This window comes from Saccoglossus kowalevskii, chromosome 16 (assembly GCF_978046115.1).
Source record: "Saccoglossus kowalevskii chromosome 16, keSacKowa6.1, whole genome shotgun sequence".
In the NCBI taxonomy this organism is placed as follows: domain Eukaryota; kingdom Metazoa; phylum Hemichordata; class Enteropneusta; family Harrimaniidae; genus Saccoglossus; species Saccoglossus kowalevskii.
The window spans coordinates 3,266,185-3,281,120 of NC_140656.1; the positions used below are offsets into that span (position 1 = coordinate 3,266,185).

Consider the following 14,936-nt stretch of genomic DNA (forward strand, 5'->3'; position numbering starts at 1 on the left):
GCAAGTAGCAAAATATGCCATATGCTAGTGGTAAAAACGGCATATGCGAGTGGTAAAATGTATCGTTTGCTAGTAGCAAAAAAGCCCTATGCGAGGGGTAATACAAAGGCTTGTAACGTTTGCTTATAATATAACAACGTACGTTCAATTGTGTTTTATCACAGTAAAATCAAATATTTACCATGGTTATGAAATGATGTGTACATGGTTGGTTACGATTGGCATGATGCTGTTAAGGTTTTTACTTTAGGGGTGATTCATATATAAAAATAATGGTAGCAAATAGGTGTCAACGCGATCTAGCCTAGGCGTCAACCGGCGCATGCCGCCCTGTACTCAACATTACAGTCGACTAGTGTACGCGGATTACATTGCGAAGGTCGCAAATAAAAGCAGCTTTAATTACTATTTCCAGCGCTTTTTGTTTATTATTCATTTAAGTGTTTATATCAAAAAGTTCGTTCAGTCGTTTGCATAGAATCGATGTTTGCTCTTCACGAAATTGCACAGGAAACGTGAAAGCACATTAATGTAATAAACGGCCATGACCAGCCAGCACACTCCGCATAACATGTGAAAATTGTTTTTTCTTTCGGTAAAATTAGTATGAACACGTGGTCAGCGATTAAAGAATCATAGAATTATAATTGTAGTTAGTAAAAACGGGTGCATGTTCACCGAAGGGTCACAGAATTCTTGTGTCACGCGCCGCCGTTTAAATGAAGACAATGGCAGGTTTCAAAACATAACACTTTTTCTACTTGTACAAATAAAGTGGTTAGGTCGAAGTATTTGGGGCATTGAGGCTAAGTCTTCTATTAGCATTTACCCATGAAAATTGTCTCTCTATCCTGACCAAGCAACGGCAGATGCTTCTTTGTTTCAATTTTGTTTCAATTCAAATTTGATCCGGGTTGCGTGTAAATACATTCCACGTGTGAGGGACGTCTCGTAAACATGTGGACTTATCACTCAACATGCACTTTATTTCTTTATTATATACTATGTATTATGGAATTGTGTGCTAGTTAACACTTGGGTTGTGGCAAATTTAACACCTCTCCGAGGTGTGACTACTTTTGAAACCGTATTGCACTTCTATAGATTCTTTGTACTTGTTTTCATAGATTATTTTCTCATATTGGTTAAAATGTTGTAGGAAAAAAAATGTCTTCTTAAATAGTTTCTTTTTTCCACCTATTTCCCACTCATATCCTGTAATTCATGCAAATATGTCACATTCAAGTAATAAAACACTGATATATCTATTGTAACCATCCCAGACATGTTATGCGGTCACATATTAACCTTTTCACCACCAGTTCACAAAATAGTCCTGTTTATAGTCTGCACTTTCCTTCAGAAGATTGGGACAGAAATAGCCACATTTTTTGGGTAAAAACTTTTGTTAATATTGAAGAATTAAAAAAAAAAAGTGCAGAATAAATAGGGTGGGAAAAGTCTGATGCCGAGAAGGTTAATACCATCATATTCCCACAAATTTCATATACTCGTATATACAAGGTGCCTCTGTGTAATTTGAATTACTCATTTCAACAAAACATTTTATAGGTTATGGGATGAATGTGATATGGAACTGGATTCTGTGCTGTGTACAAAGTTAATCAAAGATATAGTCCACCATGAGAGTGTCATTAGAGAATCATCATCCTCTGCTCTGGCAAATGCTGTGGAAAAGTATCCAGACTGTGCATCAGATGTTTTGAAACAACTCTTTGATGTCTACCAAAAAAAACAAGTGGTAAGTTTCTAGAATGTTTTATCTGAGAGAGAAATATGTATAATAGTTTATTATTGGCTTGCCTGTATTGAGAATACCCTGTTTGTATTATTAGTCCCCGTTCGGACGAAGTCCGAAAACAGGGACTTATAATTCGGTCTCCGGCCCTGCGTCTGTGCGTCCGTCTGGAGTCATATCTCAGAATCCATTGGACCGATTCCGTTCATTCTTTGCATATGTCTAGTACTTTATGGTGGGACATATGCACATGCAGTGGTTTAGCGATTCGATTCAAAATGGCCGACTGGCAGCCATCTTGTTTTTTGAAAATGTTGTATTTTGGACATGCTTTGTCAGTTTTCATTCAAATTTAGTACATAGATCATACATGTTAGGATACATGTCCTGACCGTCCGTGAGTTCCTGTGTCCGTCCGTCCATGTGTCAGTCTGTCCATGTGTCAGTCTGTCCAGAATCCTGTTGACCGATTCCCTTCATTCTTTGCATGTGCCTAGCACCTTATGTGGGACATATGCACATGCAGTGGTTTAGCGATTCGATTCAAAATGGCCGACTGGCAGCCATCTTGTTTTTTGAAAATGTTGTATTTTGGACATGCTTTGTCAGTTGTCATTCAAACTTTGTACATAGATTATACATGTTAGGATGCATGTCCATGACAATTTGTTTCAAAATCTGGTCAAGGATGGCCGATTGACAGCCATCTGACTTTTTGGCCTACTATATTTCCACAATTTATGTACCATTTTCATTTGTATTTGGCACATACATCATACATATCAGTGAGTTTCATAATCAGATCAAAGATGGCCGAATAACGGCTGTTTTTATTTTTGGCCATATTACTACTACACAGAACACGTATTTTGATGTAAATAAACAATCTGTTGTATACACCACTTGGAAGTCAAGTTTCAAAAATACGCTCGTGACAACCCCTCTGCTTTAATATGACAAGCACAAAGGGGCCTTTCAAAACTTTAACGGGGACTGTGTCATTTTCAATGACTTGTTTGAACTATGAATGAAATTCTCATGAATCCATCTGATGTGTAGCTATCTTACCCATGTTTACTATTTGGAATAACCCTAATTGATGTATCCCATCATGCTTTATAATGATAATATTTTTGATTTCAGTGTGAACAATAAAATGTTTCGAAAACATGCAATGTTCTACAAATGTTTCAGTTTTAGTAGTTAGATTTCGTTTGGATTTTGTTAACCAATTTTAAAGTGCCTGTGAAATTGCTGCTATTTTCATGCCTAAAATTATCCATTGATACATAAATATTATCAATTTTTATGTTTCTAAGCATGAATTATTTTTTTTAAGTCAAAAAATGTGTTTTAAACTCAGTCTACGGCAACTTTATTTTTGTGTATTTTAAAACGAGGCTCCTCATTAGCTTCTCATTAGCTTACAGAAATTCCCCTTGTGACGTCAGAAGGGGAAGTCACATGGCAACTTGCATTGCCGATGCATGTAAATAAGGCACATTTCTTGTGCAGTTTTCTCGTCTTTGACTAAATTGTCACTTATGTACTTGTTCGTAGAGGAAGAATGGACCGTAATGAACACATAGTATCAATTTTTGTTGCATGGGGTTGAGTTAGATGCTAAATATGTCTGTTCTGGTGTAGCTGGTCACCGTAATCGTCACCGACACCGGCGCACGTTTGTACACTGTCGCTGTTTAATTGGATAACAAAAATAATCTAGATCGACACACATACAGATAAATTCTGAGTGGATTCGAGTTAGCGTAATCCATGGCGTGATTGTCATAATTATAACATCATATTAAAACTGTATTTGGTGGAAACACATTGACCAAGCCCGGATTCTTATTTCATAAATTATTACGCAGATCAAGCTGCAAGCATGGAGGTAAAAAAAGAACAGAGGTGTGAATTCAACATTCAACACCAATCACCAAACAATTCGGAAACTTTTAGCCTTCGTAAATGAAAACAATTAGCAGTGTGTAAGGGCTGTGTAATTTCCTGTTTGTCCGACGCTTTGTTTTCGTGTCACTGTCAAAATTATTGCTACTTTTTACTTAACAGGGACTAAATGGCCTCTATAAAAAGAAAATCAGGATTGCAAAAAAAATCAACTCATTTGAAACACTTGCTGGACGTCTCTCTCTCTTCTGAAATCCGCCTCGGTGATCATGGGCTGGTCCGGAATCTATTTCTTTCAAAAGTGTTGTCAGGTTTACATTGTCGGCGTTTCTCTTTAAACCTAGTTTTTTTTTTCATGGACGAGGACAGTTTTTCCACGCAAAAAAAGAATCTGAGGTTAAGTGATGTCGCACCTTTGGATCGATTAGAAATGCGTGAATACAAACACTGTGACTATACGTTTCACTGCAACTGCCCACAACACAACATCTAAAAACTCTCTCTCAAAAAAAATAAAATAGAAAAAAAAACGCAGACCGAAAAATGTATATCGTTTAAAAGTATACTAAATGACCAATGTTATTATGGCTCAGGGGTATGACTTCCTCTCACATTTTGTCATTTGGTGGGACACTTTCGGCGAGAGTCGGAAATCCGGAAACAGTCAACGACAGGTGGGCGTGGCTACAACACGAGAAATATCCTAAATTTACCTGGATACGAGTAATCATTTTCAGCAAAAAAGCAATAACTGCCCATTTCAGTGGAACACAGATCTAAAATGGGAAACATGAGGGTGGGCATTGCACAGGCACTTTAAGTTTGCATAAAAAATGTCTTTGTAACTAAATGTAAATTGTGAAATGTTGATAGATATACTACATTGACTTATGTACTTGTTCGTAGAGGAAGAATGGACCGTAATGAACACATAGTATCAATTTTTGTTGCATGGGGTTGAGTTAGATGCTAAATATGTCTGTTCTGGTGTAGCTGGTCACCGTAATCGTCACCGACACTGGCGCACGTTTGTACACTGTCGCTGTTTAATTGGATAACAAAAATAATCTAGATCGACACACATACAGATAAATTCTGAGTGGATTCGAGTTAGCGTGATCCATGGCATGATTATCATAATTATAACATCGTATTAAAACTGTATTTGGTGGAAACACATTGACCAAGCCCGGATTCTTATTTCATAAATTATTACGCAGATCAAGCTGCAAGCATGGAGGTAAAAAAAGAACAGAGGTGTGAATTCAACATTCAACACCAATCACCAAACAATTCGGAAACTTTTAGCCTTCGTAAATGAAAACAATTAGCAGTGTGTAAGGGCTGTGTAATTTCCTGTTTGTCCGACGCTTTGTTTTCGTGTCACTGTCAAAATTATTGCTACTTTTTACTTAACAGGGACTAAATGGCCTCTATAAAAAGAAAATCAGGATTGCAAAAAAAATCAACTCATTTGAAACACTTGCTGGACGTCTCTCTCTCTTCTGAAATCCGCCTCGGTGATCATGGGCTGGTCCGGAATCTATTTCTTTCAAAAGTGTTGTCAGGTTTACATTGTCGGCGTTTCTCTTTAAACCTAGTTTTTTTTTTCATGGACGAGGACAGTTTTTCCACACAAAAAAAGAATCTGAGGTTAAGTGATGTCGCACCTTTGGATCGATTAGAAACGCGTGAATACAAACACTGACTATACGTTTCACTGCAACTGCCCACAACACAACATCTAAAAACTCTCTCAAAAAAAGATAAAATCGAAAAAAAAACGCAGACCGAAAAATGTATATCGTTTAAAAGTATACTAAATGACCAATGTTATTATGGCTCAGGGGTATGACTTCCTCTCACATTTTGTCATTTGGTGGGACACTTTCGGCGAGAGTCGGAAATCCGAAAACAGTCAACGACAGGTGGGCGTGGCTACAACACGAGAAATATCCCAAATTTACCTGGATACGAGTAATCATTTTCAGCAAAAAAGCAATAACTGCCCATTTCAGTGGAACACAGATCTAAAATGGGAAACATGAGGGTGGGCATTGCACAGGCACTTTAAGTTTGCATAAAAAATGTCTTTGTAACTAAATGTAAATTGTGAAATGTTGATAGATATACTACATTGATGGGTATACCACCACATTGATAGATATACCACCACATTGATTGATATACCACCACATTGATAGATATACCACCACATTGATAGATATACCACCACATTGATAGATATACCACCACATTGATGGGTATACCACCACATTGATAGACATACCACCACATTGATAGATATACCACCACATTGATAGATATACTGCCACATTGATAGATATACCACCACATTGATAGATATACCACCACATTGATAGACATACCACCACATTGATAGACATACCACCACATTGATAGACATACCACCACATTGATAGATATACCACCACATTGATAGATATACCACCACATTGATAGACATACCACCACATTGATAGATATACCACCACATTGATAGATATACCACCACATTGATAGATATACCACCACATTGATAGATATACCACCACATTGATAGATATACCACCACATTGATAGATATACCACCACATTGGTAGATATATCATCACATTGATTGATATACTACCACATTAATAGATATAGCACCACATTGATAGATACACCACCACATTGATGGGTATACCACCACATTGATAGATATACCACCACATTGATAGATATACCACCACATTGATGGGTATACCACCACATTGATGGGTATACCACCACATTGATTGATATACCACCACATTGATGGGTATACCACCACATTGATGGGTATACCACCACATTGATAGATATACCACCACATTGATAGATATACCACCACATTGATAGATATACCACCACATTGACAGATATACCACCACATTGACAGATATACCACCACATTGACAGATATACCACCACATTGATAGATATACCACCACATTGATAGATATACCACCACATTGATAGATATACCACCACATTGATAGATATACCACCACATTGATAGATATACCACCACATTGATTGACATGCCTCCACATAGATATAGATATACCACCACATTGATAGATATACCACCACATTGATTGATATACCCCCACATAGATATAGATATACCCCCACATTGATAGATATACCACCACATTGATAGATATACCGCCACGTTGATTGATATACCACCACATTGATAGATATACCACCACATTGATAGATATACCACCACATTGATAGATATACCACCACATTGGTAGATATACCACCACATTGATTGATATACCCCCACATAGATATAGATATACCACCACAATGATAGATATACCACCACATTGATTGATATACCACCACATTGATAGATGTACCACTGCATTGATAGATATACCACCACATTGATAGATATACTACCACATTGATAGATATACTACCACATTGATAGAGGGGTTTTAGCAGGGCGCAGCGCCCTGCATAGGAAGTCGTGCGCCCTGCATCGGTCAACAAGCGCCCTGCATTCACATTTCCTGTCCCGATCAAATACATTGTATTGTTAGTTGAGTATTCAGTGTTCTCCACGAGGGATTTATGAGGGGCGAAAGGCCCCTCTTTAATTTATTTGCGCCCCTCTTCAATTTGTAGCGCCCTTCTATTTATCTTCAGCACTTTGTTTTCGGTGACAGTGGTTTCACATTCCCAGAAGATGTCCCGACGACATTATTGAGAGACCTCTTATTAATTGACAGGCGATAAAACAAAGAACTAAGAGACAGATAGTGGCATAGGTGACAACTAGGACAATGGATTTGATGTCTGGGGAAAAACTGGCTGAATAAATAAACTAAAAACAATGAATGGATGCGTGAAGTGATTGTCACAAGCATTTGCGTTAATCACGCAATGGGATAGTCAAAACAAGTTTTCTCATCATTCCTGAATTAGCTGAGATACTTAAGAACAGGAGAACCAGCAACAATTTATTGGTCCAATTGCTTGTTACTTGCCTTTTATTGGCGAAAAGTAAAAAGAATCATCAAATAAATCACCAAAACAAAACGTACGGTAAAGACTGAAACAACATGGATGTCACGGTATCTGATTTGACCTTTGTCCTCAGTACCCACAATGCAATCAACATAATGATTAATTTATTTACAGTCATCGGATTCGATTTTTTCTTTTTCTTTTAAATGATAATTTTGTTATGTGAAAATATTTTTCTTCTTATTACTTGGGGTTTTCAACTATTAAAATATCTCAGTGCATTTATAAAACCTATAAAAATGGAAATATTAGAAAGAAATTTAAAAGAAATAAATGAAAGGCTAGAATTTCACAACTTGTTCCATTACACTTTTACAAAGAATAAAATTGATATTCTTCATTTGTCAAAGTTGATATTTTTTTTACATCAAGTGGTTTAACTTATTCATCAAAATAATTCAAGAACATTAATATAGTACTTGTACACAGTATTTAATTGATGTAAATATAAAAGTGCTAAGAATTTCCTTTGAAATGTTTGATTAGTATGCTAATTATATGCAAATTAAATATGCTAATTATATGCAAATTACCGCCCCTCTTTAAATTTTATTTGTGGAGAACACTGATATAGTACCACATTGATATAGATATACTATCATATCAATATATTAGTCTTCGCTATATGCCTATTTTTTGTCTTCATTGTATTTGTACAATTTACCTTGTTAGTATACGAGCAGGCAAATAATGATAACCCTTTTCCATTGCAGGTACCACCTCCAGTGATTGACAGCCTTGGTAGAGTTGTGTCAGAATCCCCACCAGACCAGTTCCATGCACGCTGTGGTATTGCGCTGTCTATAAAGAAGATGTCTCCACATCTATCGCAAGATGAAATTACTCCACTATTTGACTTTTTTGTACCTGGTGCCTTGGGGGACAAAAATGAAGAAGTGCGAAAAAAAATGTTGGATGCCTCTCTTGCTGCTATCAATGTACATGGAAAGGTAAAATAAAGCTTTATGTTGTTTTGTTTCACGAACGCATTAAGTGACTTTCAAGGCTCTGCATTTTTTATGTGACAGGACCCCCTAGAATGGTTAAAATGATCAAATCTGACTAATCATTCAAGTGGTATTGATATTCATGCTACCAGAACCAAAGTCAAACTTTTATAAATTCATAAAATAAAATCACATATTTTTATGGCAAATAGCCATTTGGTCTAAAATTATTTAAAAAATTAACGTAAAATAGTAAAAACAGGCAAAATCTAGGTGGGAAAAAATAATGGCGCAAAAATCAGGAGAGTTGAGATTTAATCTCATTCGCTGCTTAATCACATGCTCAGTTATATTGGATGTTGCATGATGGGTAATATTTATATTTCTTTTTTTTTTTTCTTTCTTTTTTTTTTGTAGGATAATGTTGGTAGTCTACTCCCAGTGTTTGAGACATTTATGGACGAAGCACCAAACTCACATATCTATGATGCAGTAAGACAGTCTGTAGTCATTCTAATGGGTTCCTTGGCTAGACATCTTGACAAAGACAACCCCAAAGTCAAGCCAATTGTTGCCAAGCTGATTGCAGCCTTATCAACACCATCTCAACAGGTGAGCAGGGAAATATATAAATTCATATCTTTGGCCCCTATCAATAGATCTGATGAGAATGTAAAGAAATGGTTTTAAATTTACATTCCCACTTTGTATGACCTTTCACTGACCCCTGTAACATCACAGGTGTCTTTATTTTTGTGCAGTTCATGAGAAATCTCATCCAATCCTGAAATTACTTACAATGATTACAACAATTTCAGAATTCCAACTAACTGATTTTATCATTTTTCACTATGATCACAATCAGTGAAAGGTACATATAACTCAAAGTATAAACTTTATTAGAACATTTGGTATTTGTAGGTTCAAGAAGCTGTAGCTAACTGTCTTCCGCCATTGGTTCCTGCTATCAAGGAAGATGCACCTGGACTTGTGCAGAAACTTTTACAACTACTGCTTGAATCAGAAAATTATGGTGAACGAAAAGGTGCAGCTTATGGTTTAGCTGGTTTGGTGAAAGGACTTGGAATACTGTCCTTAAAACAACTAGAAATCATGCCTAAATTGTCAGTGGCGATTCAAGATAAGAAAAACTTCAGACATAGGGAGGGTAAGTAAATGCATTCACCATATTTGGTCACAATGTGCAACCATAAATATTACTAATGAAGACTATGAAAGTGGAAGAAAACTTTCTTATTGTTGTGTAGCATGCATCTGATAGTGTTATGCTATCATTTGAAAGCAATACATCATGTTATACATATATATATACATGTATTCAAAATGGCTGATTTTGAATGCTGTTCCAGAGCAATATCTCTCAATATGGACAAGTACTTGTTTGACAATCAGATACAAATGTCAATCATTTTAATGTTAAAAAATCATATTCCTGACATGGTTATATTCCAGCTATATTACTAAACAAAACTATATATCTTAAATTTGATAACTAACGAGGACTGTGCCATGCATGGCTTGTTTACCATAAATACTCCCTGTATTCAAGACTAGCTGACTTCTGTGGTATAAATCACACAAATTCATCCTGTTATTTTTTTTTCTTAGGTGCATTGTTTGCATTTGAAATGTTATGTATCATGCTTGGAAGATTGTTTGAACCGTATGTTGTACATGTTTTACCAAATCTACTTCTCTGTTTTGGTGATAATAATGCGTATGTCAGAGAGGTAAGTGGCTTTTGTAGCTTTCAGAAAATATTTAATGGGAATAGGCAAATAACGCAATATCTTTCCATTCATCATGCCTGGTAGCATACCAGCATCTGTGGACTTTCACAAAGGATTGCCAAAAGTCACATTTATTACAGAATGAACCTCAGCCAGGGGCTTTGGCTTCTCCATTTTGTATTTGCTATACTCATAAAGAGTATCAGCGATATTTGAACATAACAAATGCTATTTGGTTCATAATTATTGTGATAAATATAAAGCAAATGGTAAAACTTTATTGATAATAACTGAATTTAATTTCTTTGATTTGTGTTTGTGAGTCATCTCTGAAAGCGACTATTTCTTACACTCTTTATGTTGATTGTAAATCATTTCTTTATATTAACAGGCCACTGATGAAACTTCCAAAGCTGTAATGAGTAAGTTGAGTGCCCATGGTGTGAAATTAGTTTTACCATCATTACTTGCTGCATTAGAGGAAGAATCATGGCGGACCAAAGCAGGTAAAGATCTCCTCTTGTACATAGAAATTTGTCGCCATAATAGCTGTCATCTTTGCCAGTATTTATCATATTTACAGTCATCAACTGACTCCAGAAGCAGGCTTGGTGTGCTTAGCATATTGTCTCAACTCTTTGAGTGCCATAGTTTACAAACCAAAATTATGGTACAACATTTTGCCTATTTTAAGTAATTTTCTATTATAATATTTGAGATAATTTTAGATCAAATGGACATAATTTCCTATTAGCTACAGGTGTTGATAAAATTTTGGAAAAAATCTGAAAAATGTAACATTTTGTTTTGTGAATGGTGACAAAAGTTGACCGTTGACATTCAAAGGGTTAAACTTGTCATTATTACATGCAATGCAGTACATGTTATAAATGTGTTTTTCTCACACCATGTTTCCATCAACTTTGTCATATTTTCAGGTTCTGTTGAATTACTTGGAGCCATGGCGTTTTGTGCACCCAAACAACTGTCATCTTGTCTTCCAACTATTGTTCCCAAACTCACCACGGTATTAACTGATTCACATGTTAAAGTACAAAAAGCTGGACAACAGGCACTCAAACAGATTGGATCTGTCATCAAAAATCCTGAAATTCAAGGTATATTAGTTTATTTTATTTTTCAAGTTTATTAAAAAAAAATTCAGAATATATGAAATGTGTCAGGTAAACTCAAGAAAACAAAGTAATCTTTATGTAAAGTATAATTCCCATATTACTTATTTACTCTCTATTAGAAGTGCATCTAAAATATAAGCCAAAAATTGAATTTGTATTTGACAGCTTATTTGCATAATCTAAAAATAGCATAGTTACCAAATAATATAGAGAGCGATGTTGTTGAATCAACTTGCATAGTAAAATACATTACAAACTGTACACTTATTTATTTTCACTGAGAAAATTCTTTTCACTTGATTGTGCGATAGGGGAGTTTCGTGTTTTCTTTTTGCGACATTCCTGAGAGTACGCCTGCAACAGAAAGAAGGTAGATTTATAAACAGTCTGTCATACACATAGTAACCTAGCAACAAGAGTATTATGGGTAATTTAATTATTGTCTTCTATAGCTATTGTTCCTGTCTTACTTGATGCAATCAGTGACCCTGCAAGGAAGACAGCGAAGTGTTTACAAATACTTCTGGACACCAAGTTTGTACATTTCATTGATGCCCCATCACTAGCACTCATCATGCCTGTTGTACAAAGAGCATTCCAGGATAGATCAACTGAAACAAAGAAAATGGCAGCTCAGATTATTGGTAATATGTATTCTCTGACGGATCCTAAGGTAAGGGAGAACAGGTACATCTCCAATAAAAAAAGTAAATTTATATCATTAGGAATAAGCCACCAGTGTGAATTTCAATTGAAATCCCGAAGATATGAAACCATTTTTTGTGTGTAATCTTTCACATAGACTGAACATTACAGTGACAGGAGTGCACCGGGTACTTCATGATCCAACCCAAAATGGCCTACTGGTGGCCATTTAGTACTTAAAATGCACCAATATCAAACCAAATCATATTAGCCACATCAATATGGTGCATCGAATCATTCATAAATTGTTAGCATACTAGGTATGCAATGAAAATAACTGTATTTCATGTTTTTTCAACAATTTCACATTTTAATTGTGATAAATATAGATTTTTTTTTTTATGATTTGGTTTGAACCAAAATTCTAACTGACATATAAAGACATCCTACATTGACTACTCTGTGCATAATATTGAAATGATTTCTTCTGTCATCTATCATAGGATCTTGCACCATACCTGCCATCTGTTGTTCCTGGACTTAAGGCATCATTATTGGACCCTGTACCTGAGGTAAAAATACTTTCAAAACTACTTTTAAGAAAAGTATAGTTTCCTACAAATTAGTACATATTTTAATCATTTTTATGTATTTTTCATTTAATCCAAATAGACAAAAATTTCCATTGGTTACAAATATTGATCAAAATGTCAGAAGAAATATACAATATGTATATTATTTATTCCCTAGTTTATCAACTAGCATTAGAACTTGTTTCTCCCATTTACTCTGTCAAAGATAACATGCTTTGTGATATTTCAGGTTCGTAGTGTGTCTGCTCGTGCCCTTGGTGCTATTATTAAGGGTATGGGTGATAGTGGATACGATGAACTGTTACCTTGGCTGATGGAAAAACTGAGATCAGAAAGCAGTTCTGTTGATAGATCAGGAGCGGCACAAGGTAAATTGGGTCAAACTTCCCGTGTCAGAAACATTGGGATTGATCCATACTTTGGGTAAATGTGGCACAGACTCTGAAGGATGTCCCAAAACACATGCTAGCTATATTGTTTCACTACTAAGGCAACTTTATAGGGTTCTCATCGAAGTCTTAAATATTCTATTTTTGATGGGTTGATCAATTCTGAAATACGAGAAAATGTTTGTGGCATTGCTCACTTCCAGCTATATCCGTCCAAAGAGCACCCTGTAAATATTTTGGATGACCAGTTTTCTCCGAACAAGCGTGAAACTAAATTTATTTTTGCAATCTATTGAGTCAGTCAGTAAAGTGTGTAATGAAAAAAAAGGAATTTTTGGCGAACTGAAATATCAGATGTGAGAGTGTTCTAATTACACAACTCTAGAGGGCAGTGTTCTAATTACACAACTCTAGAATGGCAGTGTTCTAATTACACAACTCTAGAGGGCAGTATGCAAGTAAAATGAATTTGCCTGTATCAATGTTCTCTTGTAGGTTTGAGTGAAGTTGTCTCTGGTCTTGGAATTGAAAAATTACAGAAACTGATGCCTGAAATCATAGAAACCGCCAGCAGAGATGATATAGCATCTCATATTCGTGATGGTTATATTATGATGTTTATCTATCTACCGCTTGCATTTGGTGATCGCTTTCTTCCTTATGTTAGTAGTATCATTCCTCCTATACTGAAGGTAAGTGCTAGTCAGTGTCAATATTTTCAGAAAGTGTTGTTGAAGGGTCATCATTACCAACACATTGTGTTTTATGTTTGCACAGATTTAATTTTGCAATACACCTTGCGTTTATATGAATTATTGTAAAATCATGGCATGCGATACAACAAATTTTTAATGTTTAATAACATTTGATGATGGGAAATATTGACGAAGTAAGGGTATCTCAATGCCATGTTAACATGTGAAATGTCAACATTTGCTATAAAAAGGAAATTGATACAATTACTATTAAATATCTGTTAGCAGGGATTTTTTAAAACAAGGGTACACGGGCGCAGCACCCTCATGCCATGGCCATGCGCCCCCTTACCCTGGGGAGCTGATACTTTGGCAACCATAAAATTCTGATTGACCAGGGATCACATGTGGCCACAGTCTTCAACTGTGACCCATCTGATAGTAATTTTGGCCCGAAGGAAGCCATAGAATGCTCCATCAAAAACTCCACACCCTGGTAGGGAGAACCCTATCTCCCCCACTTGGTAGCGCCACTGAATTACAGTGCTCCCTCTTGCATTTTTTTCTTTAGAAAAACCCCCGTGTTAGTAGGGTTTAGATTGTGACAAGGTGTTTTTTTTTCATATTTTTTGTTGTTGACAAAAGTACAGTCATGTAATATGAAATGCAACAAAAATAACAAATTAGTTATAGGGCTTGTAATAAATCACATAATTTACACTGTGTACATATTCTCTCCACAGTCTCTTGCAGACGAGAATGAATACCTACGAGATACGGCGCTGTTAGCGGGACAGCGCATGATTAGTATGTACGCACAGACTGCTATTACGCTATTTCTACCACAATTAGAAAAAGGATTATTTGATGAGAACTGGCGTATTCGATATAGCTCAGTTCAGTTACTTGGTGATTTGTTGTTTCATTTGACGGGTGTGACTGGAAAGATGACGACGGAGGGAGCTGAGGACGATAACTTTGGTACCGAACGATCAACTCAAGTAAGTTGCTTTATTGAAAC

The 14,936-nt window shown here is 35.9% G+C and overlaps 1 protein-coding gene across 1 annotated transcript in view; it reads left to right on the forward strand.

The window, feature by feature from the left end:
* LOC100372674 (stalled ribosome sensor GCN1-like) overlaps positions 1 to 14,936 on the forward strand; it is a 75,422-nt gene that overhangs the window by 33,303 nt on the left and 27,183 nt on the right. The window contains exons 25-36 of the mRNA XM_006818077.3: positions 1,573 to 1,762; positions 8,473 to 8,709; positions 9,124 to 9,318; positions 9,628 to 9,874; positions 10,336 to 10,457; positions 10,849 to 10,963; positions 11,396 to 11,575; positions 12,046 to 12,266; positions 12,742 to 12,810; positions 13,061 to 13,199; positions 13,716 to 13,912; positions 14,659 to 14,916. Of these exons, the coding sequence (XP_006818140.2) occupies positions 1,573 to 1,762; positions 8,473 to 8,709; positions 9,124 to 9,318; positions 9,628 to 9,874; positions 10,336 to 10,457; positions 10,849 to 10,963; positions 11,396 to 11,575; positions 12,046 to 12,266; positions 12,742 to 12,810; positions 13,061 to 13,199; positions 13,716 to 13,912; positions 14,659 to 14,916 (2,170 nt within the window). The remainder of the gene's footprint in view (positions 1 to 1,572; positions 1,763 to 8,472; positions 8,710 to 9,123; positions 9,319 to 9,627; positions 9,875 to 10,335; positions 10,458 to 10,848; positions 10,964 to 11,395; positions 11,576 to 12,045; positions 12,267 to 12,741; positions 12,811 to 13,060; positions 13,200 to 13,715; positions 13,913 to 14,658; positions 14,917 to 14,936) is intronic.